Source organism: Dermacentor silvarum, chromosome 7 (genome assembly GCF_013339745.2).
Source record: "Dermacentor silvarum isolate Dsil-2018 chromosome 7, BIME_Dsil_1.4, whole genome shotgun sequence".
Taxonomy (NCBI): domain Eukaryota; kingdom Metazoa; phylum Arthropoda; class Arachnida; order Ixodida; family Ixodidae; genus Dermacentor; species Dermacentor silvarum.
Genome location: NC_051160.1, coordinates 22034485 through 22060741, shown reverse-complemented (window position 1 = coordinate 22060741; position 26257 = coordinate 22034485). Strand labels below are relative to the sequence as shown.

General features: G+C 43.6%; 1 protein-coding gene across 1 annotated transcript; it reads left to right on the top strand.

Moving 5' to 3' along the window:
• Window positions 1–480: 480 nt before the first annotated feature.
• LOC119457700 (uncharacterized) lies at window positions 481–26257 on the top strand. Its single transcript, XM_037719354.2, has 6 exons — window positions 481–604; window positions 5832–5884; window positions 9208–9430; window positions 12120–12256; window positions 15503–15729; window positions 25071–26257. The coding sequence occupies exons 1-6, from the start codon at window positions 565–567 to the stop codon at window positions 25267–25269; spliced, it is 879 nt and encodes a 292-aa protein (XP_037575282.1). The 5' UTR covers window positions 481–564; the 3' UTR covers window positions 25270–26257.

Genomic DNA, 26257 nt, shown 5'->3' with positions numbered 1-26257 from the left:
TAACTCTTCAATAAAAAGCACTGACCTGTACTATAATTTGCACCCTAATATAGAGATCAGTGATAAAAAGCCTCGGCTGGGAGCACGCGCCGGACTCACAATTAAAAAAAATTATCTAAAATACAACGGACCATAGAGACAGCATGGAACAAGGACGGGCGCAATGAATTGAAGCTTGCATGTTGCTGCGACACCTATGTACAATAAACTAAACTAATATTAATAATTGTTTAACACAAATTGCAAATTTGTTTCTATAATTTTTACCTAGGTAATGAAAGCGGTTGATAGCTGTAAAAATTGTTTAGGAACTGCTAGATTTTAAAGCGGCGTTATAGCGGCGTGTTGGAAACCATAAAGTTTCATACAATGAATCTCTGTTGTAAACTCTATCTTATATAAAAAAATTATATAAAGAACATTGTGAAACTCCGTGATTAAACTTAATTTGAAGTTCATGTCTATTTCTGCGATGTTTTATCTGAGTCGGCGCCTGCCGTAGAGAGTAGCAAAACAAGATCGAGCGCGTCCTGTGCGCGGCGCGAAGTTTATTAAAATTTTAACATGGTTCGGCGCATGAGACGCTGTCGAAAAAGTGACACAGGTGAGCGTAACTTTCTGTCTAAAAGTACTTGTTTGACACTTAAGCAAAACGAGAAATTCCGCATGCATGGGTAGGTCCAAGGACAAATCCGTTGTTCCTACATTTCGGGAGTTTGTACTCTATCCGCGGTCAACTGCAAAATGGCGACAACGTGCGCAAGTTGTCGCGTACGTTTTGAAAATTTTATTCCGTGTTTTTCTACACACGCATGCCAGAGACAGTATCAGCGAGGGTTAATCGTGTTGCTTTATCAAGCGCGTTTTATTTAATCGAGTGACAAATGCCAGACTACTCGTAAGGCTCGCTTCGGATGAAAACTTGTTGCGTAAGTTGCGGTTCTACCGAGTGACGTTTGAAGGGCTTCGAGTTGTACTTCTCAACCTGGCGATGAGCCTTTAGTTGTAAAACTGCCTTCTGAAACCAATTGCGTTTCGAGGTGGCCTTACCTAATCACGCCGCCCTTTTTCATGGTTTGGGCTCCGAGATGTTACAGCAGCCGAATACAGTGAACTCCGGATAAACGAAACTCGCGTAAACAGAAATGCCGGATAAGCGGAACGATGGTAGTAATTTTGGTTGGCCGCCCATAGGTACAATGTTAGCAAACGGGTTTAACGGAACCCGTCTTTCTGTGAACTCCGGTTAAGCTGAACTTTGACCGAAACTACCAGCTGTCTCATCGGTGTATGAAAAAATGTCGCAGTTTCACCCGAAAGGCGAAGCATCAATTGCAATAGCAACTTAGTAGATAGCTATACGGAGTAAGGATAGTAGTTTTATCAGCTGTATAAACTTGGACATGCAGCAGCACCAGCAACGCGCAGAACTGTTGTCGACGCCGTCGCCGTTTTGCCCGCGTTCGCACCGAACGCGCGCGGCGTTGGTTACTTACTGTTGCCAGGGCCTCTGGGGGCGGCTCGGAGGTTTTCGACGAGATCAGAACGGGACACTCGTCGAGCAGCGTCGGAAGTCTTTACCACCTTCTCGCCTCACAACGTTTTTATATAAATAGGCATTTTGTGCCGCAGCTAAACGTCGCCTCCCCCCCCCCCCCCCCACGGCCTTTCGCGTGTCTGAAGAAGTCGCGTTTGCTGTACGTATATGGTGATTGTAAAGGAGGAAAGAGACGCTTAATTCTGCAGCCCTTAAGGGAGCACGGCGCAGAACGCGCGTTTGTTCTCCGCCGTGCGTTCACTCCCCGTGAAAGCGCGCGTCCCTCGCGCCCTTTCACTCGCACATACAGCGTTCGGCGCGCGGCGACAATTTCATCGCCTTTGACGTCATACGGAACCTCACGGCGACGGCAACGGCGACGCCGACGGCAGAAATCTGCTTTGGAGTGTCCATATAATTGCTATCGCAATAACAGGAAAAATTTGACTAACATGTCAATGATGAAGAAACTCCAATCCATCAGGCAGTTGTGGGAAAGTTAATGTAAATTAAGGATGTCAAAGTTTCAATGGTGTTTCCATCATGAGGACTTAGCTAGGCAGGTAACAATTCCTGAGGAGGAATAGAGCACTACGGAGTAAAAGTATCTTGCAGTCAAGCTGCCACTACAGCTTCGTTCACACAGCCTGGAATAAGAGACGTCACATGATGCCCTTGTTAGCTGCTCCGAGGAGATGTTTTAATGAAATATTATTGGTGAAGTTCATGGCGAAGACTAGGATTCTATTGACAAAGACATAAAAATTGCTGTTTCATTGCGCGTTATTGTTTCGGATTGGATGGCAAGAGTTGCAGTGGGGGGGGGAGTCTGCACCGCTATTTTGAACGCAAGGAATGTGCAGCATTATTATCAGTTCTTGGTGCATGAACGCAAGCAAGAGGAAAGAAGCTACAATATTAGAAGCAGAGCGCAGTAAGGTCTCGTTTTACCACAGTAATATCGAGACATTTGGGCGCCTTTTGACTAAAACGATTCTCGGGTAATTTTTGTGTCCTTTGCGTAAATAAAACTTTGGATAAATGAAACACGGTTTCCTGTCCCTTTGTGGTTCTGTTTAAGTGGAGTCAATTTTACTTTCCTGTTCGATTCTATCTTCAAATCAAGTTAATATTAGTAAATGCGGATATTCTATTCTAATAGTCTGAATATTTCCAATCGCTAGCAGTGTAGACCGAATTGCATAGTGCGAGAAGCGAGTCATAACTAAATATTTAATATGTTTCAAATAGTGTGCAAATAATCTACAGCCCTCTCACCATTAATATCAAACAATATTACGATCCTGATATTTGCAACGATAGAAAGTTTATGCCATTGCAGAGCACATTATAAAGCATGCTTTATTGAAAGCACAAAGGGAACATTGACAACAATTTAGCAGATTGTTAGCAAACTCGGTGCTTTTCAGAGCATACGTGCTCATGCATTATCGTATAAAGTTTATGAAGGCAACCTTGTAGGTTAATTAATACCTGTGTATACCTTCGTTCATGTCATATGTGGCGACGGCAGAGTGGGTAAATAACACAAAAAGAAAGCAAGTTGTGGCAGATGGGTGCCACTATTACGTCGCAGAGAAACATATTCTGATTTAATTCGAAGAGAGGACACAGGTGCTGCCTGTATAAATAATACCAAACGACACCCATTGCTGAACGCCCTGTCTAAACATTTTATTGCGAGTGTTCGTGTTCAGCCAAAAAAAGTCTAGCTGACTGAGCAACACAGCATGCTCTAGCATGTTATGTCCACTGTGGATGGGATGGAAGTTATCGCATTTTTACTCCAATTTCATGTTTGACCATGTGCAATCGACGACGTTAAGTATTACAAAATAAATTTGTATTTTCAAGTAGTGACAATTCTAGGACTGAATTGCTTGATTCGTTATTAGAAAGTGTTGAATATTCGCACATGCCTACATTTCACGAGATGTGCACGATCACACGTAAAATTGGCGCAAGGTGTGACAAATTTTGTCCTGGTGGCTGTAGTAGAAGCAAAAAACCAAAAATTGCGTCCGTGTCGCTCAGGATGCCAGACTTTTTCTCTAAACTGTGGTGATTGGCACTCTTCCAATAGTCCTGGCTGTGCAAACAAACTGTTTATACTTCCCTATAGTTTGCCATTGTCTGTGCGACTTTTCTGGTGTTGGATAGCTTCAAATTGGTCATGGTCATGGGCTCGGATGTCGATCAAACCATACGCTGCGCGCCAAATGGCCATGCCAATGACGAAAAGCGAGAAGAGTGCAAAGTTAAATGTATTGTTCAAAATCACATTTCACTACAGGAAATTGACAGTAATAGTTTATTGGTGTTTATTGGGAACTACATAACACTTTCCTTCAAACCTGAGGAATGTGTCGAATTAGTGCAGTGCCTTTCAAGGAATACACTGCCGGAGGAATTTTGGAAAACAGCCTAATATTATCTGAAATAAGAAGAGTGCAACGTTTACTTTCCTGTTTCCCTTTAATCATCAGTTCCCCTCAGCTGGAGTGGCATTGGTAATGAGGATGATGAGGCTCACACATGGCTCATACCCACAGTTTGCGCTTGGCCAAGAACGCAATAACAATAATAACAAATATGGTTGGAGGAGGCACAATGAAACAGTAACAAATATGATAAAACAAAAAGGTAGAAAAAAGTAGACAGCGCTAGCGAAAGCATAATGTATAATTTAATAATCTGACGAATTTAATTGACAGTTCAAATTAAAGGGAAGACTTAATTCAGCCCTCTAGCCCATAACGAATTAGGATGAAAGGTGATAGTTACAGAATAGCGGTGCCCTGACTAATGCTCCTTTCTTTTTCTTTTCGAGGTGTGCCCTCTCTTCAGCAAGAGTGGCAGCTATTTGTATGCATACCTGCCTTCAGAATTTTCTGTGAATTTTCATCAGTCTCTGCACAAACCTTTGAAAATCTGCTTTATGATTGTGAAAGAATGCCAGAGGCACTCTTGCTTTGTTCCTGAAGCAGGGAAAATCGGCAGCAGCAATGCTACTCAAAAAGTCACTGGGATCCAAAAGCGGTGTGATGCTTGTCAGTTTGTGCCATTCCACATTTGTTGCTGCTCTGGTGCTAGTGCAGGTAAATTCTCGTTAATCCTTTCAGGAAGGACACAGTTCTCGTCGAATAGATAGATAAACTTTATTAGAAAATAATCGGAGTTTTGTGTTGCCCCGAAGGGGCATTGCTAATGGCCGAGGCCCCTAGTCCAGGGCTCCGCTGGCTCTTGCCATCTTCTGTGCTCTCTGGATCAGATTGAGCTGGACGTCGTGGGCCGAGCTGGACAGCACTGCCTCCCATTTCTCCCTCGTGGTGTTCGTGTCGTGGTGTTCTATGTTGTGTAGTTTGCACTCCCACGTAATGTAGTATAGGGCTGGTGTGGCCCCGAATCATGGGCATTCGTCCCTGTAGGCTGTGGGGTGTATGCGATGTAATATGTGTAGGTTCGTGTAAGTGGCTGTCTGGAGCCTATGCCAGGCAGCGGCATCCTCCGTCTTTAGCTTTCGATGGGGTGGAGGATATCGCAAGCGACTCCCTCTGTGGTTTCGCAGATGGCTGATGTGAAGCAGATGCACATTGCATTTGCTTTACATTACATCAGAGATATCACTGCAGCCAGAGATATTGCATCAAGTCTGTCTCCTTGAATTGCGCTTTATGAAAAAGCGAGCTGCATGCAAAACGTCCTTATCCTCTGTTCCTGCTCTGATCTGACAGATGGTGCTTGCTGCCTGTCATTCATTGCTGGCCGAAGACATTTAGCCATAAACTGTGTACTTTATAGTGAAACTCGGCAAGAAAAAATAAATAATTTTTTCTGGTGTGCAACACTTGTCCATAAAGGGTTAATAAAGGGCATGTATCCTGCAAAAGGTGTGATTAGGGTAAACGTCTTTTTAAACGAGTGCTATTCTTTCTCCCACCTTCCGATGCGTCATTTGTTAGCACCGCACACCTTGTATATCTGCAAAGCTTGACTGAGATATTCACAGTTCCATGCTCTAACTGGAGAATATGTTTAGAAGAATATAAAAGCGTGTGAGTTGGAACCTATCCATTCTTGTGCAGCGCACATTAATGAAACACGAGAAAGGAAACAGGACAAGCGCTGGTCTAATGTGTTTACTTGCCAATCATGCATTTTCAGTACCTTCGTGAGCCTTGTTTTTCTATCAGGCTGCTTGAAGCTAACCTAGTGCTGAAGCTAAGTGCTGTATCCCATCGCTGAAATGTTTCCTCGCATTCTTTTTTTCTAGGACGTCGTGCAAGGAATGTCCTAGGTGGAATCGAGAACATCGTACCTGAGCCAGTCGGTATCATGTTTCGCTCTTACATGCTTGCTCTTACTTTTAAAAACTTGTTGACATTCATTGAAAAATGTTCATTCATGCACTGCAGAGAGATGCTAGGTCCATTTGGTTAGCCCTGCACTTCATGAACTAGTTTCTGCCACTTCAGTGCCGGTTCTTGCTCATGTGGAACCGGCATGGCACCTTCTGGGGCCGTATTCTGGAACAATCCACTTCGGCGATAGTCACGTTCAATAAATAAACCGGCTGCTTAACCTGTGACGTCAGCATGTACTACCAACACGTGCTCTCGAACTGCTTCAGCAACGCACGAGAGAGCGCACCATGTGAGTGCAGAGCGGCTCGGGATGTATTCGAGTGTATCGGCCTGCAGTATGACAGCAGGCATGTTCATTTATTTAATATATGTCGGGAGCACCCAGCGACGCCGTGACGTCAAATTGATGTACACCGGAACTACTAGGTGGCGCTATTTATTTTCCAGTTTTGCTAAAACAGCCAATCGGCACACGCCGTTGGCAGAGGTGTGGCCAAGGCGATAGTATCGCCGAAGTGGATTGTTTCAGAATACGTCCCCTGCACGAACGCTGCACTACGTTTCTGAAGAATGCAGGGAATGCTGTGAACTCATCCTGCACAAAGCCTGCACTGAGTAAAGCAAATGGCGACTGGTGCAGTTGAACTGGTGAAACGAATAGCGAAGTGCAGCACCTCGTGAATTACACTCCTCACAAGTACCTTGCATTACTGCTGAAGGTATGCGGCGTACACAGGCAATATCCTTGCGCAGCGGAGTGTAGTTCCGGGTGGAACTGGCTTATTATTGACTTCACTAGAGAGTTTTATTTTTGCTCACTATGGTGATACGGTACAGGGATAGTGATATGTTAGGACCTTTGCGCATCCATGTCATACACCGAGAATCACTGTGGCAATTACCGCTCGTAACCGTGATAGCCACCCTAACCATGATCACCAAGCAACATGGCCGTGCCCATACAGCACCAGCCATCCGCTTCGATCCGAATCCGCGCGTGTTACTGGCTTTCTGCCCTGTCAGCAAGAAACAAGCTGCAAAATCTTTCTTCGCTAAGTCTCATATTAAGCTGAAGTCAAAGCATTGGGGATATTTTCTTGTAATTATTGAGATCGGCAGTTAGTTTTCACTCTGCTAGGACTACAGACACACAGCGCCAAGCCGTAAAACTGGTTTGTTTTCTAGTTAGCAGATGGGGGGGGGGGGGGGCGCCACAGCATTAGCACTGCTGATGTGTTGATGATGCCAAACACTATAAAAGCCTAATTGTTCACTGCATCATTAATTTACACTATCCAGCTCTAGCATGGTACGTGGTGATGGTAACGAGCAAATTTCAAGTAGACACCTAGCAGACGCTGGAGTTCAGGCGAACATTTATAAGGCCCTTACTATTTGCTAAGGACGCTGCAAGGTTACTGCAGAAAAAGTGTAGAGGTGAACCGAAGCCCCCCTGTCGCATACGTGTAAATACAATTGATGGTTACGGCATCAAAACATTTTTTGCGTCAATCCACCAACCATGATGTACTGACAGGATGGCATGCAGACGCTGAGCTGACGACGCGGCATAGACAACACTTCTCGAGGGGCATTCGGTCTTCCTATTGGCTAAGAATTCATGTAGATTCCACAGTGCTGCAAGGAACTACTGAGATGTAGTATAGTTGAGAAAGTGCAGGCAGATTGAATAGACGGGCTAATCTCCTTGTGGGAATTTGTGCATTGGGCTTACATTGACCGCCGGATGTGAAGTGAATGTTATCTTTTAAGATCTCGCAGCTCGGTACATTTCTTTCTGTCTGCATAAAATACTGTACCTTTGCGCGTTAGTTGTCTATGAGCTTACGTTTTTTTTAATGGTGGTGGTTAAGTCCCTTGGCTGCTTCTGATCCTTTGCTGTAACAGCCAAACTGCGTCATATTTATGCCTCTAGTTATCCTGAGCTAGCTCATGTGTCTCCCCATTTCGACTACACGATTAAAGTTCAGCCTTCTGCCTCCAAGAAAGATCATTTTATGTGTTCTTCTTGGGAACCTTTATTGACGCAAACATGTTTACCAGCAGATGTTGGTCATAAGATGTGAACATAGTATTTTCTATAAAGCTTTGTATCCCTCCACATGAATGCAAACAGTGGCATTCTAATGTTAAAATGGATACACAGAGCTCTTGTAGACTTGCTCACTGTTTTGTACCGAGCTCATTAAGTAGCTGGAAATACGTCTGCTTGTTGTCATAAGTTATTCCTAGCAGTGCTACCTGAAACGCAGACAGAAGATGACACAAATTCAGATGCAAGGCGCTATCTTTAAAAAAAAATTATTTTCAAAAACCAGTCACACTATAACATCCACAAAACACATTGCAAGCGCATGCTGCACAAGCCTATGAAAACATACAAGAACACCTATTAAAGAATGGTTGTGCATCTGGAATACTTTATGATGCCATTCTAACAAGCCAACATTGCAAATCGTCTGCTTGTTATCGCTGGTCAGCCACATGAGGTAGCAGTGACAGCACAGGTGTGGCTTTTCCTCTGTTCCCCTTGTCCTGACAGCTCTGTATGCATTTGAGTACTACTATAGCAGTGCATGTAAATAAATTGTGTTTCTGCCTCATTTTGTGCTTGATACATTTGAGTGCAGGGGCCCAAGGTTGAAGTAAGCAATGTTTGTTGAAGTTCCTTGGCATTGTAGCTGTAGGTTATGGCAGAAAGCGTGGGGCTTACCTTCCTTCCCCTCATTAGGTAACCCATCCGGCCTCCCCTAAAGTTCTCCAAGAAATTCATTAGCTAACTCTCTTCGATCTAGATTTATGTCATTCGTGAGAAGTGGAACTTTTAAATGTTGGAAAGGAGCCATAAGTCTGTGGTAGCCTTGATGCTCCCAATGTGACTTAAGGCAATAAGTCCTGGGTCAAATGCTTGCTCTCATGATAAACGGTGCTATCGCAGGCAAAATAGGGAATGTGCTATTCAAACAGCTGTCTTCTGTTACTGTCGATTCAAGGTGTTAATAGCTGCTGGTCCTAGGTGTAGAGGGCATTATTTGATTTGTGGCCAAACAAGCCGGCTTTTGCACTCAGTGGTTAGAGTGAATGTTGAAAGAGCTTACCTGTTATTGTATTTGGGTTTCTGCAGAGCCAATTGCCATCACCTGCACATTCTTCAGTTGTGTTGACCCCACGATGCTTTTATTATTTCTTGTGCAGAATTTTTTTTTTCTCTTGCACATGTGACACAGCTTGACTTCTCGACTAATAATGGTGATATTTGTGCAGCCTCCAAAGAAAGGGATCAGCAAAAAAACTCGGGCAGGAGAGAAAGCAGTATTGGCAGCAGCATCGTCCACACCACCTGCAGAAATGCTGGAGCTGGGTGTTAGCCCAATTGAGGGACGTGGCCGTTCCTTGCGAAGGTCTCGAAGGAATACGGCGAGTGCAGCCTGTGTGCAAGTTGCCACATCTACCCCTGACCACAGAAGGGCGCAGCCAACACTGCCAGGTACACTAGGCCTTACCTTGACACTTCATTTATTTCCACTTCAAAGGCCCAGAGGCATTACGTTAAGGGCTCTACGGAAATGTGCATTACATACGAACATGCAAAAAAAGAAAAAAAAGTCCTTCAAAGATAAACACTAAGACTTGGCCCGAGACTAAGTCGTAAATTTATTACCTTTATTGACTTTCCCAATTTCGTGTGGCAATGTTATGGCCAATTATAGGAAAACCTCGTTAAAACGTACCTGCTTTATAAGTAATGCCAGTTTAAATATAGTCGTGATGAATCCCCTGCCCTCTCGCCATTTAACCTAATGTATTGGTTGACCGCTTAAGCCGTAGTGGCTTATGCCAAGCGGTTAGTGCGTAGTATTTACTTTATTTTTCGGTGCATGCAAGCACGGCATCAGCTTAATGTCGTGCGTGCAGACCATAGATTGTGAAATTGCAGCCCACGGACTTTTCCTGGACTGCAGTTGCCACCGATAGTGATGTCAGAACATGAGAGCCATGACATGTTTCCTGCTCCCGTAGCTTCTGGCGCTTGCTCGTCATGGACAAGGATTCCGTATTCAATGCGGCGCGTGCGTTGACCATCATTAGGGCGTTCGCAGAGAAGTGGGGCTTGATGGAGAGACTGGCTCACGGCCTTGCTGAGTTTTAGGATGCCATCGTCGCTGCAAGGCCGCCATGGCAGCAATTGAAAATAACAGATTTCTTGCTGCCTGCTCGCAGATGAAGCTTCTCTGTGTATGTGTGTTTGAGTGAGAATTATGTTGTTTTTGTGGTGTGTGGGGGGGGGGGGGGTCTATAGCCGCTTATCTGCCATTGTCGGTTGTTAATTAGTACATCGCTTAGTGCTTACCTGATCAACCTTCCCCGCTCACTACGTATCTATGAGGTTTGACTGTATATCAAAAGATGTTTCAGTTGCCGAGGTTATAAGTGGAAAATGGTGCTGGCCGAAGGTGTGTTTGTTCACAACTTTCTTTTTTTTTAGATCATTTTATTACTGGCTTAGCCACTTTGTGATTAGGGACACTGACATTGCTAGAAGTAATAGATCAAAGCTAAAACTGCTGACCTGTGATTGCATCTGTTGCATGGGCAACATAGGTTTTTGTAAACGTGAGCTTTGTTGGTAGTTACGTATCGCTGACATTCAGTTAGCCAGTGTGGCTGGATGAACTCAGGGTAGCAGATGGATTGCCATTTGAACGCGTTCACTGCGTTCTGTTGCCCCAATTCCTGTGCGTAATGACGAATGTCCCAGTGATGAGGTCACTTGTCATATTCCTTTAATGCATTGTGATCTACCAGTGAGTCTCAAGGGGGATGTGTGCACGTCTTGCAAGGACATTGCTTATGCGCTTCAGGAAAGCCCTGCACAGCCACGCTGGAAGGAATTACTGCTAGTAACTCACTTCACTAAATAGTCGCTCTAAATCAGTTTATACAGCTAAAGTATTTTTTTTTAGAACTACGTTTTAATTCATTTGCTAGGAGAAGCTTTATTATTGCTGGAGAAAATGAACACCAAACTTCTCTTCTTGGAACTTCGTGTGGAAATCTTGGTGCCAGTATTGCGACATCACAGATTTCAATGCACTTCCTCACATTCGGTTTGTTTTATGCATTCCCGTTGGAATGGGGCCATTTCGGTCGAAAATCAAATCTCTCGTGATTTGTTCTCAGCAGCACTGTGGCTGCTGAGCCGCTGTGGCAAGCCCATTTTGTGCCAGTGTTGCGTCGCCTGCTATTCCCAGATACAGTGTAGACCGCTTATAACGTAAGTCGCCGGAGTCGCGAATATCCGCACTATAAGTGGTACCGCCCTATAACCAAAACAACTATTTTATTGCGGTAATGGACACTCCAGGCGCATTTGTGCCATCGCTGTCACCGGGCTCTAGGTTCCGTATTCGCTTACTAAATAAATTAACAAGCACGGTGTCACGCGTGCACAAGCAAACATGAACACATCTCGCTCGTTGACTGCGGAAACAAACTGTCACAGTGCTCGAGTGACGAAGTGCGGTGAGTGAATTGACCTTCGTACTATCATACCTCTCGCTTCAACGCGACCTATAAGCGGCGAAAACACGGCGCGCGACGGACTTTCCCCGTCGCAGATTGTTTTCAAGACAGGGCCAAGGCGATCGTATCGCCGAAGTGGATCGTCGCAGATTACGTCCTGCTTAGGTCCACTGAAACCGGTTCCGCATTGCTTTGCTGGCGAAAATCCTCTCCTTCTGTTAGCGCCAGTCCCGAACGCAAGTTTTGGATTCTCTGAACGCCCGTGATGCAGCCCGATTTCCGTCCGTCTCCGCACACATGATCACTTTCCTTTTAATGCGGCATCATGATGAACTCGGTACTTCATGCTGACAGAGCAGATGCAGAGAACTTGAAGACAGGCGGTAGACTATTGCCTAAGCACGTGTACTGCAGCACATGGAGGGAAGCTACGGTAGCTATAGGCTCGTGAGTAGCTAGGCTCGATGTGCGTGCGAGGTGGCCATTTTGAAATGCTGACGGCTATATGGTAATGCAGATTTAGGGTCGTACTTGATTCTAATCGATTCACGACTGTGCAACATCATGGTGATAAGAGACCGTCAGTTGCTTATTTTTTGTACTTGCACATTTTCCTATTGCATGTGACCGCCGGCTTTCTTTTCTTATTGTAGATGCACAGTTTGGAGAAGAGGCGTCAAACCTGTCACTTGATCTCGACCGTAGTGCTGTCGCAACCCCATGCCTTTTTGACACGGCAATGGAACCAATGCAGACGTCTCGTACAGGCTCTCCATCAAGGACACGGAGGGTACGTACGTTCCTTCACAAGTGCATGGCAACATTTGTTTTCTTGAGACCTGCTTTTTTTATATGAGACACTTTTAAAATGTACGATTAACAGGCGCACAATCTAGAGATTGTGATTGTCATCAGTTTGTCCAAATGTAAATAAAATCTACATTATGGGGCCGTTCGTAGACATCCAACAGTGTATTAGAGTAGTAAATTGCTGGGTAAGTTGGTGTGACATTTGGATAAAGGGTGTAGTGTAGTGTGGTGTAGTTTAGTGTAATATGGAAAGGCAGTTGGAGAAGTTGACAGGAAGGATGCTCACTTATTAGCATGGTGCCGAGCTGAAAAAGATACCAGTTCAGTTTGGGTTCTGGTTCAATGCACTTTGATTTTGTTCTGGTTTAGTTCCGGTTTGAAGAAATAAAATACAGCATCATAATGGCTCGCGACCTTGATCGGAGCACTTAACCGGTTCAGCACAGCCAATTTTATCCTCACCCATGGTGACAGACTGCGTGATGCTACCAATTTGTCTGCATGGCGCATGCATAAGTTTTGTCGCAAGGAAATGAACCATGGAAATGAACCAAGGAATTGAACCGTGGGAGACAGCAGTTGGATGTTTTCATGTGGATATCAAATAATGCAGTTTAATGTTTGTCTACAGCGGGCATACACGTAAGGACGGCCATCTTTTGCATTGGCGTCGCTACGGCATGCGGCACGCAGTGCATTGCCTTGGTGCCTCCATCCTTGTGCTCCTTATTTCCCTTGTTTGCTTTTATCATCAGCCATACTGAGTATGTGAAGAACAGTTGAAAGCATTCTTAGACACATAAAGTGCGGATTTCAGTATTTGTAAATGTCAAATGTCACGGTCACAACCGTAATAGTATAAGGTTTTGTCTTTGTCAATGGCACATTGAAAGCCAGCTACATAAAAAACGTTGTCATCAGTATATATAAAAAAACATTGAGTCATTATTAAGTTTAATATGTCCCACGCGTGCAGGAGTGACAAGCGACAAAGCTAACTGAAAGAAAAAGGGCTTGAACTAGTCTAGAACAAAAACGCAACACCCAATTTTTTATGCATCAAATCTCCACCAATGAACTATAAAAAATAAGCATGTAATGAGTATGCATCGTGATCATCAAGCACATAAGTCAGAGTACCTTGCAGAAGCATAAAATTTATAGAAAAGCTTCAAAACAGTAAAGAAACGTCACAAAAAGATCATGAAGCACATATGTGAGAATACCTCGCAGAAGCATAAAATTTATCTGAAAGCATCAAAAAAGGAAAGAAACATCGCAAAAAGAGTTACTGTTCTCTCGATTATACAATAATCTTTTTGCCGATGCTGTGTGGCATGCTCACCAAGATTGCCTCATAGGCAAAACAAGATGTTGCCCGAACTCTGCATAAAAAAAGCCTGAAATAATATGATGCCTAGCCAAATACGATACACGAGAGCACTGCAAAATGTCCTACTCACCTTACTCTTCTTGAAGATAACACTATACACTTGGCATTTCAAAGGCCCAATTACATTGCAGATGCAATTGGAGTGCAACACGGTGGCCAAACTTCAAAGGAGGTGAAATCCGAAAATTCCCGTGTACCGCGAATTGGGTGCATGTTACCCAACGCTACCCAAGCGGTCAAAATTAATCCGGGGTCTCCCCCACTATGGCGTGCCTCTTAGTCATATTGTGGTTTTGGCAAATAAAACCACCATGATTTAATTAATATTTAGTACCAGTCATGATATAAATTGCCACAAGCGTAGAAGTGCTACGCCGCCAGTGCATGTTCATAACATCGATATTTGATGTCAGTCGCGCTGAATGCCCGCACCACATACAGAAGTAATAGTTGCGCTGACGCTTGGTCCAGGCAGCGTGCACGTTACAGAGAAACAAGAGAAGGAAAAAGTTGAACGAGTGCTGAGTAGTAACGGTGACTGAACCGATCCAACTCGGCATCGAGCTCGCTCGCCCATCACGATGGCAGTTCGAAGCATGGAAACGCCGGCAACTTAATCTATTAAAGCGGAGTTCGAACAAATGAAAGCCTCTTTGAATAATTTACACGGTACAGCATCCAGTGCAGTTGTCGATCGGTAATGCGAATCAGTGGGGACCAAGAATAAATATAATTTTTTGCTAAGCACCAAAAGAAGTATGCTGAATTTCAAAAATATCGAAACCAGCATGCTGATGCCAGATTGTACTTTGAAGCTGCAAGTATGCTACAATGAAATCCTAGTAATTCTAAATCTCTTTTCTAATTTACTGATAACTTGACCTGCTCTGTTGGCCTGGCAAAGTTCTTTGTGTTTGAATAGAGAAAAACTCCTGTGAATTCCAACTCCGAAAAACCACACAGCGGTTGTTTCGAAATAAATATTTCACTCCCATGGACAGCTTTTCAGACAAACCCGTGCCAAAGGCTATAAGGTTCGATGTGTAGATAGCTACTGTAATGTTACGTGCCATAAAAAGGCCGACAAAAGACTCGCGGAGAGCTGAGAAATGCGTGCTCGATCACGTCATCTCCAACATTGGGCACGCTGGAGTACAGCGCGCATCAACCCACCAGCCTTCTTGGGTCAACTTCATATGTTTTTTCTTGCACCTACAGCAAACGGCACGTGAGGCACGATTTTATCGCACTTGAACTTTTTATAAAACCTAGGCTTCTTCCAGTACATGTCGTCGCACGATGATGGCCTTTTTAATGCGAGCCCAGTGACGGTTTTGCATGCTGTACTGCACTATTGATTGGGCGCTATATTTAAAGTAGCTCTCCTTAGTTCGAACTCCGTTTCATTTGAATAAATTTCCGGTCCCCTTCGAGTTTGAATTAATGAGATTTTACTGTACGTATATAGTTGTAACATTAAAAAAAGATTCAGGTAGGAGAATGCTTTTTGTACAGCCCCATGGAAATGCCAGTTTTCAACAATTTCAACAAAATATTGTTTCGTGATGTTAAACATGTAATGGCAGTGTGCTTCATTAGGTAGAATATTGTGCATCCTAACACTCTTCACATGTTCTTATTGTTCTTCCCGTAAGTGCTTGGTCACTCTTTGGGTCTTCTTTCGTAGCAAGCGCCTGCTGTACTTGTTCTTAGAGTCACAGCTTTTCCCAACTTTTTTTTTTTTTCTCTTGAAATAGAATTCTCGTTTGTAATCTGTTGCCAACAATCCCCCTAAGTGTGTTTGCATTTCGCCATTTTAATTCAATCTTTCAGAAGAGACTGTATGGAGACAGCCCGGAGCTCTCCCTGCAGAAGGTCAGACGAACGTACTCTCGCGGGAACAGGTCCACGTCCGTTCGTGTGAACCTTTTCGAAGACCTCGACCTCCCTGACCAGGTGCAGGAGGACGAAGAAAACTTTTTTGAGCCAGCGGTAGAGCAGCAGGTGAAGAAGACCAAGGTGCACAAGCCCAGGCCCAGAAGATGCACAAGGAGAATGACGTGAGTTGGTAGTGGGCTTATGCTGGAGTCAGATGTGAAAATTTAGCGATGCTTTGAGTGGGTGCGCTTTGCCGCAGCGAGTGTCACTTTGGCAGTGCGCTGCAAGATGGGGAAAAAAAAGTGGTCATTTGGAATAGATGGCAGTGGTACGTCGGGCAGCATATATATTCAGCTAAACCTCAATATAACAAACTTCAGTATAACGAAATTCTCAATGTAATGGAGTATTGTAATTTTTTTTTAACTTCTTGTCTATAGAAGACCATGTATTTAGAAGCTCAATATAACGAAGTGCGCTTATACGCAATTTCAATATAACGAAAATTCACTGCCGTTGTGAAGAAATACCGAGGCAATAAATGGAAACTCTGCGGACGCAGATAGTCAGATGGTCGAATTACATGTGGCTGCTCGTGCACGCACCTCTCAAATTGCGCACCGTGCGACAGAGAGAGACTGCCAAAGCGGAGCAGCGCCGTGTTTCGTATAAAGTCCAAGTGCGATGTGATCACATCGTGTCACACATGTTGTATGGTGCGAGTGAAAGCGTGCAAGGGTGAGTTGAGAAGGATGGTGGCTTGATCAGCACAGTCTTCCCTCACGAGCAAGGTGAAATGGCCAGGAGGGGGGCGAGATTACAGTAATGCGATCATGCGTGTGTGAGGCGGTAGGGGAGGGGGGGGAGTGCAGGGCAGTTTGATGCGCGTCTCTTTTTCTAGTGAGGCCGTGGCAGCGCATGGCTATCAGCACGGCTGAGCGCATACGCAGACGCGTGCCCTGCTTCCGGTGTAATTTGCCATGTGTGCAAAAAGTAGGCGGGCCGAGATCGCGTGGCATTATGTGCACCGTCTTCCAGCATGCTTAGTACTGGAGGTTGCGTAATCTTGAGTTTTAGGACGCTTTAGACAAAGCATTTGTTTTCCGCTGGCCAGCGCTTCTCATGATAGCGTTGTCCCACTGCTGGCGACACTATCAACCGCCAGGGTGGAGTGGATGCGGAAGCGTGGCTGGCCTCGCTACGTACCGCCAATCTGAAGATATCATTGACATGGCGTAAAACCGTATCTTTCATTGCTTAACCCAAATTCAACAAAATAATTGTTTTTCTCATATAAATGTGCTTTTTTCGATTGCCCGATGATTCGGAAAATTTTGTAGCCCCGTCTGTGTAAGAAAAATCCATTGGCGGCTGTATTTATTTGCATAAAAAGTCGAATTTGAATATAATGAAATTTCGATATAACAAAGCAGATTACTCATCTTACTGACTTCGTTATATCGAGGTTTAACTGTAATTTTTAGCTAATATTTGCAAAATAACATTAACATAATCAAATGTCATGAGATAGGAGCAGACAACATTGCATCCAACACCCAAGTGACGCGCTCCGTTTTGGGAAGTCCTGACAGTGCCAAGACGTCGACACACAGAAAACGACACTGATTTTGCTGGCAGAGGAAGAATGGCTGTTTTTATAAGCAGGGATGCTTAGCACATTCTAAACCACAAAAATACTAGTTTCACAGTTGGCATCGATTGTCCACCGAGTATTATTTTATTCGTATACGAAGCACGTCCGTTAAAGCTATGCACTTTGGCACAGCAAAGCTGGTTCAACGATCGTTCTTTTAGGTAGGTGTGTTCTAAAGCAAGTGTCCCTAAACGTTTCCTTGTGACAGCCTGGGAATGACACAAACTGCGAAGTGCACTTGCTCAAAATGTCACCAATTTTCCCGTCTGACAGAGGTTTGTGGGTCTTATATGCCCTTACAGAGTTGGCCATTATGGGACGTTCCCCTGATTTTTAGATACGTGTTTGGCCAGTATCCCACAAATCTTGCACAAATACTTGATGTGAGAAAAAAATTCGAAGTGTTTTCCCATGGTCCTGCCTTGGAGTATGGGCCGAGTGATACAACTCAGTTATGGCAGCCTATTTCAGTTTTTATTTTCTCTTCGTTACAGGGAAGCAAAAATGAAACACTTTTACACTAGCACGAAGTGCAACATAAAGTCAGTGACCAGGCAAATATAAGCTCAAGTTAAAAAAACGTAAAACTAATCAAGTGTGTTGCTAGATTATGTTGATTATTTTCTCTTGGTTGTTCATTATTGTTTGGCATTTTAATCAATCATTATTGTTTTCCAGACTATGTAAGACAATAAGTTTTTATGGCACTGTTTTGTCTCCAGTTACATCTAGAAATATTATAGATGCTGACTTTTTCAAAGTTTGCCCTAGAATATCAAGAACTATACTGCACACTAACAAGCACTAATATACTGATCAGTGTTCTCTGGCCTTTTACACATGTTACTCTCTTTCTTCTTAAAGCTACTGCGTCTTTAAAGAGACACTAAAGAGAAAAATGATTTCTCGTGTATTAGTAAATTACCCTTCTGCAGTACCAAAAACACCACTCTTGCCACGAAGAGAGGCTTCTTGGTAAGCTTGAAAAAGCACGAAAAGTAATGACTGGTAGCTACGCCATCATGAACTTCTCGCACCGGCTCGATGCTAACGTCATTAAGTTTGACAGGCTTCTGCTAGGGCCTAGTTAATTTTTTATTGGCAAAAGTGGACTACATTGTGTTCTAAAGGAACCAAAGAGTGAATGCGGCTAGTTTCGAGAACTTTTACTTACGCAATGGCAGCACAAATACTGCTATAAAGCACTTTGAAATCTTTGACATCACGCTGACGTACCGATGAGGGGGGTTCTGGCGGGAAATTCAAGAAATTGAACTTTAACCTTCATTTTCTTGTCTAATGATGCACTTACTATCGCAAAATTAACGAAAATGTAGTTCCCAAGGAATACATTATTACAGTAGTATAAACACATTTAGGGTTCCTCTCTAATGTATCTTTAAACTTCATACCTTGACGTTTCCTGCAAGGATGTGGTACAGGACAAACTATAGGGCTCCATCATATATTGCCAAAATATCCTCTCTAGCATGTTTATATTGGTAAGGCTGATATTGCTCCTTGACTCTGAACCAACGAAGATAGCAACATTGCAATAAAATAAGCACTTTAAAGGAGCACAGACACCACATTCTTCAGTGATGATTTTTTACTTATGGGTAATACACAGCATCTAGGGGATCATTATATGGCCAGCATATGCACGATCGTGTCCCCAGTAATTTAATATAAAATGATTTCCATCACACAATTCCGGATTTCAAGATTCCTGCCAGTAGGGGTGTATAACGTTTGAGTAAAATGTGAGTACCCGACGTCATGGAGTTCACGTGAACCGCCAAAGTGCTGGTGACTACAAAATCACCCGTCATCTGCACAATTGCACACGTGCGCCCGTGCTCGTCAACGCCAGAGCTAGGTGAGAGACGCGCACTTGCATCTCTCGGCCGTGTTTCAGCAAACGCACCTGCAGCCACTCTGAAAATGCATGTCCACCAGTGTCTTTAACGTCGCACTATTTTGCTCTTAACAATGACGTTTTCATGGTGACTATCACAATGAGTCTAGAGAAGGGAGCCACATTCAATTTATAGACTTTAAAACTGAAATAAATTACCTTTTAGCCATGTGCTGTCAGTCATACTTCGTGAAAGTGTTCCTCGTAAGCACGTAAAGCTTATGCTATAGCCATTTCAGCCTCTAAATTAGGTGTCTACACTACTATGCACTACAGAGTGGTTCATATCATAGTGCTGCTTTGTGCAGTTCTGCGGTTCATTCTAAGGTGGTTTTGGTTCGTTCACAAATCGTGCTTGCCTTTTGCCTTCATTTTGTGGACCGTCTGAATTAGTTCAGTATTAAACACACTGTATTGTGCTACAGCACAGTTCATTTAAGATGGACAGCATGTAACTGTTGGGGAACGGTGCGGGAATACGACAGACCTGAAACAGGCACGAAGAGGACACACACAGAAGGCACTGTGTTTAGTTACCATGTAAGTAATTCACCTCGATTAGAGCATTGTTAGCGGATGACATTAAGCACCTCAGGTGCCATCATCCTGGCCATTTGTACCAAGGCTTACCTGATGCTTAATGTACCTGATGTGCCTGATGCTCAATGGACAGTAGTGCGGCATTCTGGCCATTTTGAGAACAGAAGGATCACGCAGGAGCAGATGGCATTGCACAGTTGTATCCACTTAACACTGTCATATGCAGCAGTGAGGAAGTGTTCCACTTAAAGGGCCTGTAAAGACTAACACTGAGTCAATTCAGACAGCTAGACTACTCTTTTAAACACTTAGCCGCATTTGTTTTATGCCTAGAGGTGACTTTAGTTGCAGAGGAAATCATGACAGAAGGTGCTGCTCATTTTTTGCATTTTGAATGGGTGTTCTTAGGTAGCTGCACCAGTAATCTTGGAGGTCATGCTTTCTCATGTGTCACTGCCTGCTTTGAGTCAGATGCCTACATAGAGAGGGCGCCACACTCCTGTAGCCTAGTGTTGGCAGCACTAGTGAGCTCTGCAAGAATACTCAGCTAAGTCAGCCCTACTTAATTTGATTATATGGTCAAGTCTGTCATAATTAGTCATTATTATTATTGATTAGCTACAATTTACGAATCGCAAATGGGACATGTTAAGTCATGGATGTTGGCGCAGTTTTTTCAGTTCTGCTCTACCTTTGTCATTTTCTTGCTTACCTAGGCTTCACTCTTTGCGAAGTAATGAAAAGAGCGAGGCGGGGGGGCAGGCAGGTTCCACCTCTATCCCCTCTGGTTCCACTAGCACTTGCGCCCAGTCTGAATGAAAGTTGTTTGGTTAAAAGAAGAGGTCATGTTGGGACGTGAGTACGCGCGGAGGAGAGAGAGACAACTCGATGGGGTGAATCCCAACTGTCAACTGGTTTTCTTTTTCTTTTGCTTCAGCCCCCCTTGGGGTTGCTCGCCTTTCCCTCTCCTCACCATTGGTGGAGAGTGGAGAGCGGAGATGGCGGGGAGAAACTGGTTTGGAGTTGCGTTCACTGCTCACTCTTGCCTGCACGTTGTGGCCCTTTCATGGCTGCTGCACATGAATTTACAACCTTTACATTAATGAAATTACGTAAACAAAAGAAAGAATGAATTTACAAGGGAAAAATAAGCCAGGGCTTATTTTGGCCTTGCTTACTTTTCTTTTTCTCTCTCTTTTTTTAATTGAAGCCCAGGGCTAATTTAGTAGTGTTCGATAAGGGTCGAACCTCAGAGCTTCGGTCATTGCCCCCATGGTTTTGGAGCCCCTAGAAGAAAATCTATACAGCCTGAACCCGGATATATCAAATAAAAAAAATTAAATTATGGTGTTTTACTTGCCAAAACCAAGATCTGATTATGAAGTACGCCGTAGTGGGGGACTCCGGAAATTTGGACCACCTGGGGTTCTTCAACGTGCACCTAAATCTAAGTACACGGGTGTTTTCGCATTTCGCCCCCATCCCGGATATATTGAACCGACATATAACACATTATTGTGTATAACGAACAGCAGTAAAATCCCCTTTAAAATTTTTACTTTATATATCAAATTACCTATATATCAACTTTTTTTTGTGATCCCCTACAGATTCGATATATCTGGGTTCGACTGTATGCTGCTGCTTTCCATGTACAGGCACACAAATGCATGCGTAGAGACTGCAGCTGCACTAGATGGTAAAGAGGCTAGCAGAAGATCTCCTCCTCTAGTGGAAGTGAGCCATTGCTTTGTAGGATCACCTCTGTTCCTGCATTGGTATTTTTATTTTAACAGTGGAGCTGTTTAAGGCCGCCTTTTGAACCGTGCCAAGCGTTGATCAGTAGTGAAAGCAGAGCATAAGAGGAGGTGCAGAGAGAGAAAGAAAGACAGACAGAGCGAGAGAAATAAATAAATAAATAAAACAAAATTAACTTTCGTGGTGAGGTGGGATTCGAAGCTGGGTACCTACGCTTGCAAAATATGCATTTATAGGAACCATATGGTTGCATTGTACTGACGATTGGAACACAACTTGCTGTGGGCGAGAGAAAGAGAAAATGAAAGAGAGAGAGAATGAAATAACAAACAAACAATATAAACTTTCTTGGCGAGGCAGGATTTCAACCCGGGGACTCACAGTCCTCAGGCGAGCGTCATACCCACTATGCTATACACACACACGCTTGCAAAGCTCAGCTGTTTCACCAAATTGCACAAGCGTGGAACTGGCTTAATTTTTTATGCAGGTAAACAAATTTCTATGTACTCAGTGTTGGTATTCGGGCTAACATGCCCACTCCTGACTGGCTAAGGTTTAAAAGACACATCGCTCGTCTCCGCTCCCCAATGCACTCAAAGAGACACTGCGGCAAGTTCGCTGACTCCCCGGCAACGCATGGAGACATTTTCTGCAAGTGTCCACCTAACGTACTGTCCCTTTCGGCCACCGCTAATTGGCTAGAGCAGTATGAGCGTATCCCCAGTGATCACATGTGCAAGTGGCCCAAGTCGCACGCGAACCGGACACGGGACTCCAAGAGGTCTCCACAACATATACTGTTAAAAAAAAAAAGTTTGTGCAATGGCATGCATAATATATTCCCAATAAATTGCTCGATTAACATCACTCAGCCATTCTACACCCATTCTAATGGAAAGGTACAGGGGGAATGCGTGGAGAGGATTCGCTTTTGTTGACAGGGATGTGAGATCCTTAAACTTAATTTATTAATTGCAGGGGTTCACACTGAGCATTTAAAGTTGGCTTTTAATGTTTACACAGACCCCCCCTGTGAAATTAATGTGTTTGTGTAAAACTGCCAAAATTATTTCGAGGTCCCTTTATGCGTAGGGAGAAGGGCATGCTTCAATGTGAAATGTGAGCAATAGGCAGAATGCTTGTGCAGTTTTAGCAGCAAATAAAATCTAGTTTAGTTTAAGTTTATACCTACGTCACACAGGTACTTTTGATCATGATGGAGCCAAATCGGGATCAGACTTTTCTATTGTGATTGACTCTTTTGCGCAAGCACATGGAAGGGAGCCAATGGGGCTCGCATATTTCAATTGTCTTCTGTTTGGGCACTATTTGAAAGTGTGCATCGGACAGGGGTATTAGAAGAAAAAAGAAAAAGAAAATTGAAACCTTATATGTGATTCAACAGATGCATGTTTACAGAGTGTGTCTGTGTGGTGTTATTGTCTTGCATAACATAATGTGTGGCTGTCACACAAGGCAGGCTTTGTTGGCCAACTTAGTCGGCTGACAACGGTGTCTTAGTGATGTTACTGCAGTGATGTTACTGCAGGTGGTGGGCAGTCTGTTGACGCGGGTGCTTGCTCACACAAAAAGCTTTGGTTGGCCGATGGTCTGCCAACTTCTCCCACTATCCAAACCAACTACTGTCTTGGTGCCATCTCATTTTAACTAACACTGCTTCTCTCTGGTTAAATGATGGCTTGATGGAGTATAACGTCTCAAAGCAACACAGTGGTTATGGGAGGACACCGATTAGGCTCAATCAGGGTCCTTCAGTACTTTCTATCTTGTCACAAAACTCCTGCGTAACGCTATGGGAGAGCTTTATATAGCACCCGCAGTGGACGCACTGTGGCGCTGGCACAAGTAGAAGGTGGACTGGAGCAGATGCCGAACGGACGCCACAGGCATTTTGTGCGTACGCTCGCTATTGCGCAATGGTCAACAATGGTCAGCGTGGGAATATTGTCGACACAATGGGCAACTCGCCGCCCTGACAGTTCAGAAACTTAAACACGAACAACTTTGAAACAACTGCAACGCCTTGTTTCATTTCCAGGTTCAACTGCGTTCGCAACAGTGGCTTCAATTCATAATTCAAACTGTCCACTTGGACTACTTCATCGTTAGAAACCGACTACAGAGCAAGTTCATGTCGCACTGTTATATAATTGCGTGTAAGAAGACCTGCGCTTCAAACGTAGCTAACCAACTGATTAACTAATCAGCAAAATACTTAATTACTAAACTAATTATCAAACTAATAACTAACAAACCTAACAACTACATTAACTAAACTCAATAATAAGTAATGTAGCTAACTACAGAAGCAAAACCAACTCAACCAATAATTGACTACATCCTAACACCAACTTGATAAGGTAACTAACAAAACTAGTTAACGAATCAAACAAAGCAGCCAACTGATTAACTAAGTTACCTAACTGAAATAAGAAACTTCACTAATAACCTGCCTAACTATAATAAGCAAATATAATTAACTTACTAACTAATCAACTAATAACTAACACACTGAACTAGCTAACCAAATATAGCTGACTTAGCCAGGCAGCTTCAATCCCAAGTATATGAATGCATTTGTAATGCTTCTCTGCACCTTGATGCCACCTCGATGCCACCTTACTTGACCGAAAGAAAGCTGATTAAAGGTCCCTTCACCAGGTTCAGCCACTTAAAACAAATAAGTGTAGCATACCATATAGACTTGTGTAAGGGCCGTACCCGTGTAAGGGCCGTACCCGTGTAAGGGCCACACCCCCAACTTTTAGAAAAAATAATTTCCAACACAGAAGCAATCGCGTTTGGTGCTCTGATGCTGCGTGCGCACATAGGCGAACTTTTCCGTGCTGTGTATTTCTTTGTGCCTCTGCGCGCCTTCCTTCTCGAGGAAGCCCACTTCCAGCGAGAAAGTCACATTCACGTACACATATACCTCTTCACAGTGCGTGTTTTGTCACTCACCATTACTGATCGTAAAATGCCGAAAGACATAACGCTGCGTAAAAGGAAGAGAAGGAAAAGAGGATGCAGGGGTCAATGTCGCAGTATATTTCTTGGTTCCAGTGTGGGAGAAGGCAGGAAAGGAACACCTCTTGGGAGCACTATTAGAGGAAAAGGGAGTGAGTGTCTCCATTGGCAGTGATGGTCGCCTCCTTGTGGCATGGTAACAGGACAGTTCGTTACTTCTGTCTCCTCCAATAACGAACCGATGTGAAAAATTATTTCGATAAAACATTCCTTAGGCAGCTGTTTTACAGCTTCCTGTGTATAACCAAAATGTGCAGTGGGGGCCTGGTGAGATGTTGACACTTTGCGCATGCGAACCCAGGAAAAAAAAAAAAACGATGTGGCTTACTTGAAGTGCAGCAGAAAGCCTCATCACCCTTTCTTGAGCGCATGATGGACAGTTACTCTGGCTAACCTCTCTGCCTTTCTTATTTCATTTTCTCTCTCTCCTCTTCAACTTTTAGGAACCTGTCACAGTAACTCCAGCTTACTCCTGGTGGACTTTTCATGACCCTTTTTGCCACCATGCACCGGAATTTTAAGTGTTTGGCTCAGACTTGTCTTTGACTTCCTCATGCTGCTCCTCTCAACAGGCTTGTTGTTTTTCTTTTTTTCTTTTTCAGAGGGAGTTTGACGAATGGGCGGACAAGATGGCGGCGGAGTTTGAAGAAATTGAAAAATTTGAGTTGTGTTATGATTAGCATGCGTACCGGGGCCACAACTGCACCTGATTCGTTCTGTGGGTTACACGCAAGACGCACACGGACAAGAAAGGAAGGCATGGACAACATGAGTGCTAACTCTGAACTGGCATGTTATTGAAAGACAGGGTGATTTGTGAGGTGATGATGATAGTAATTTTTGGCATCCCTTTTGAAACAGGGCAGTGACAAATCGTGACATAGCCTGCTTGTTACTCAGGTATTCTGTACGTCTCCTTCAACACCACCTGGTGGCAGTGCATGGAAAGAAATAACACAAAACTGAAAAATTGAATGAGGACATATTGTTTCTTCATTTTAAAATATTGGCGGCTGACTGACACAGGCATACCCATCTTACTAATGTGGCCATGCCGCTTTGGCCAACAAGCAATTTGCCACAGGTTAAGGGGAGATGCCTGTGCCAGTGAGCCGTTTATTTTGTTGCCAGAAAATATGCGTATCTGCGCAGAACATGTAGGATTCACTGATAAAAAACACCGTCTGTTTGGTAAGGTTTCAGTGGGTTTTATGGTGGTGTGTAATTTTCCATTTACTATCAGGGTGTCACTCGAGAGAGATCCATAGGACATATTTTGCTAGAATGTTAGCATAGCCATCCTTATAAATCGCAGTGCCTTTCAATAAGTGTACCAGTTGAGAATTTACACTCATGCTGTCCGTGCCTTCTTTATTGTTCTTGCGTGTGTCGCACAGCCCAAAGTATGAAGGAGCACAAACTTGCCATACTTGCAGTTGTGCTGCAGCCAGGGTGTCGGAACGAACGAAATGTTTTTCGTTCCGGTTTTCGTTTCGTTCCACAGAAAAAAGTTCTGTTCCGTTTTTGTTCCGGAACAAAAGAAAAAACGTTCCGTAACGGTTCATAACGTTTTTTTTTTTTTTTTCCAATAAGAAAAACGAACAAAATACTTCATATTAAAAGTATCTTTTAAAAACAGCAAAAAATTACTGAACTAATACATAAAAATGCAATAATAATTGCTGGGGTTTTACGTCCCAAAGCCACGATGTGACTATGAGGGAAGTCGCAAAAAGTTTCGAAGCAAGGACACAACAAAAACTTGGTATTTATTTTCCTCAAGTTTGAA

What these genes read in the sequence shown, in the direction of transcription:
- LOC119457700 (XM_037719354.2), top strand. Translation starts at nt 565, where the DNA reads ATGGTTCGGCGCATGAGACGCTGTCGAAAAAGTGACACAG. An exon ending in CTCCATCAAGGACACGGAGG is followed by an intron (nt 12,257 to 15,502) that starts GTACGTACGTTC and finishes TCAATCTTTCAG; the next exon opens with AAGAGACTGTATGGAGACAG. An exon ending in AGATGCACAAGGAGAATGAC is followed by an intron (nt 15,730 to 25,070) that starts GTGAGTTGGTAG and finishes TTTCTTTTTCAG; the next exon opens with AGGGAGTTTGACGAATGGGC.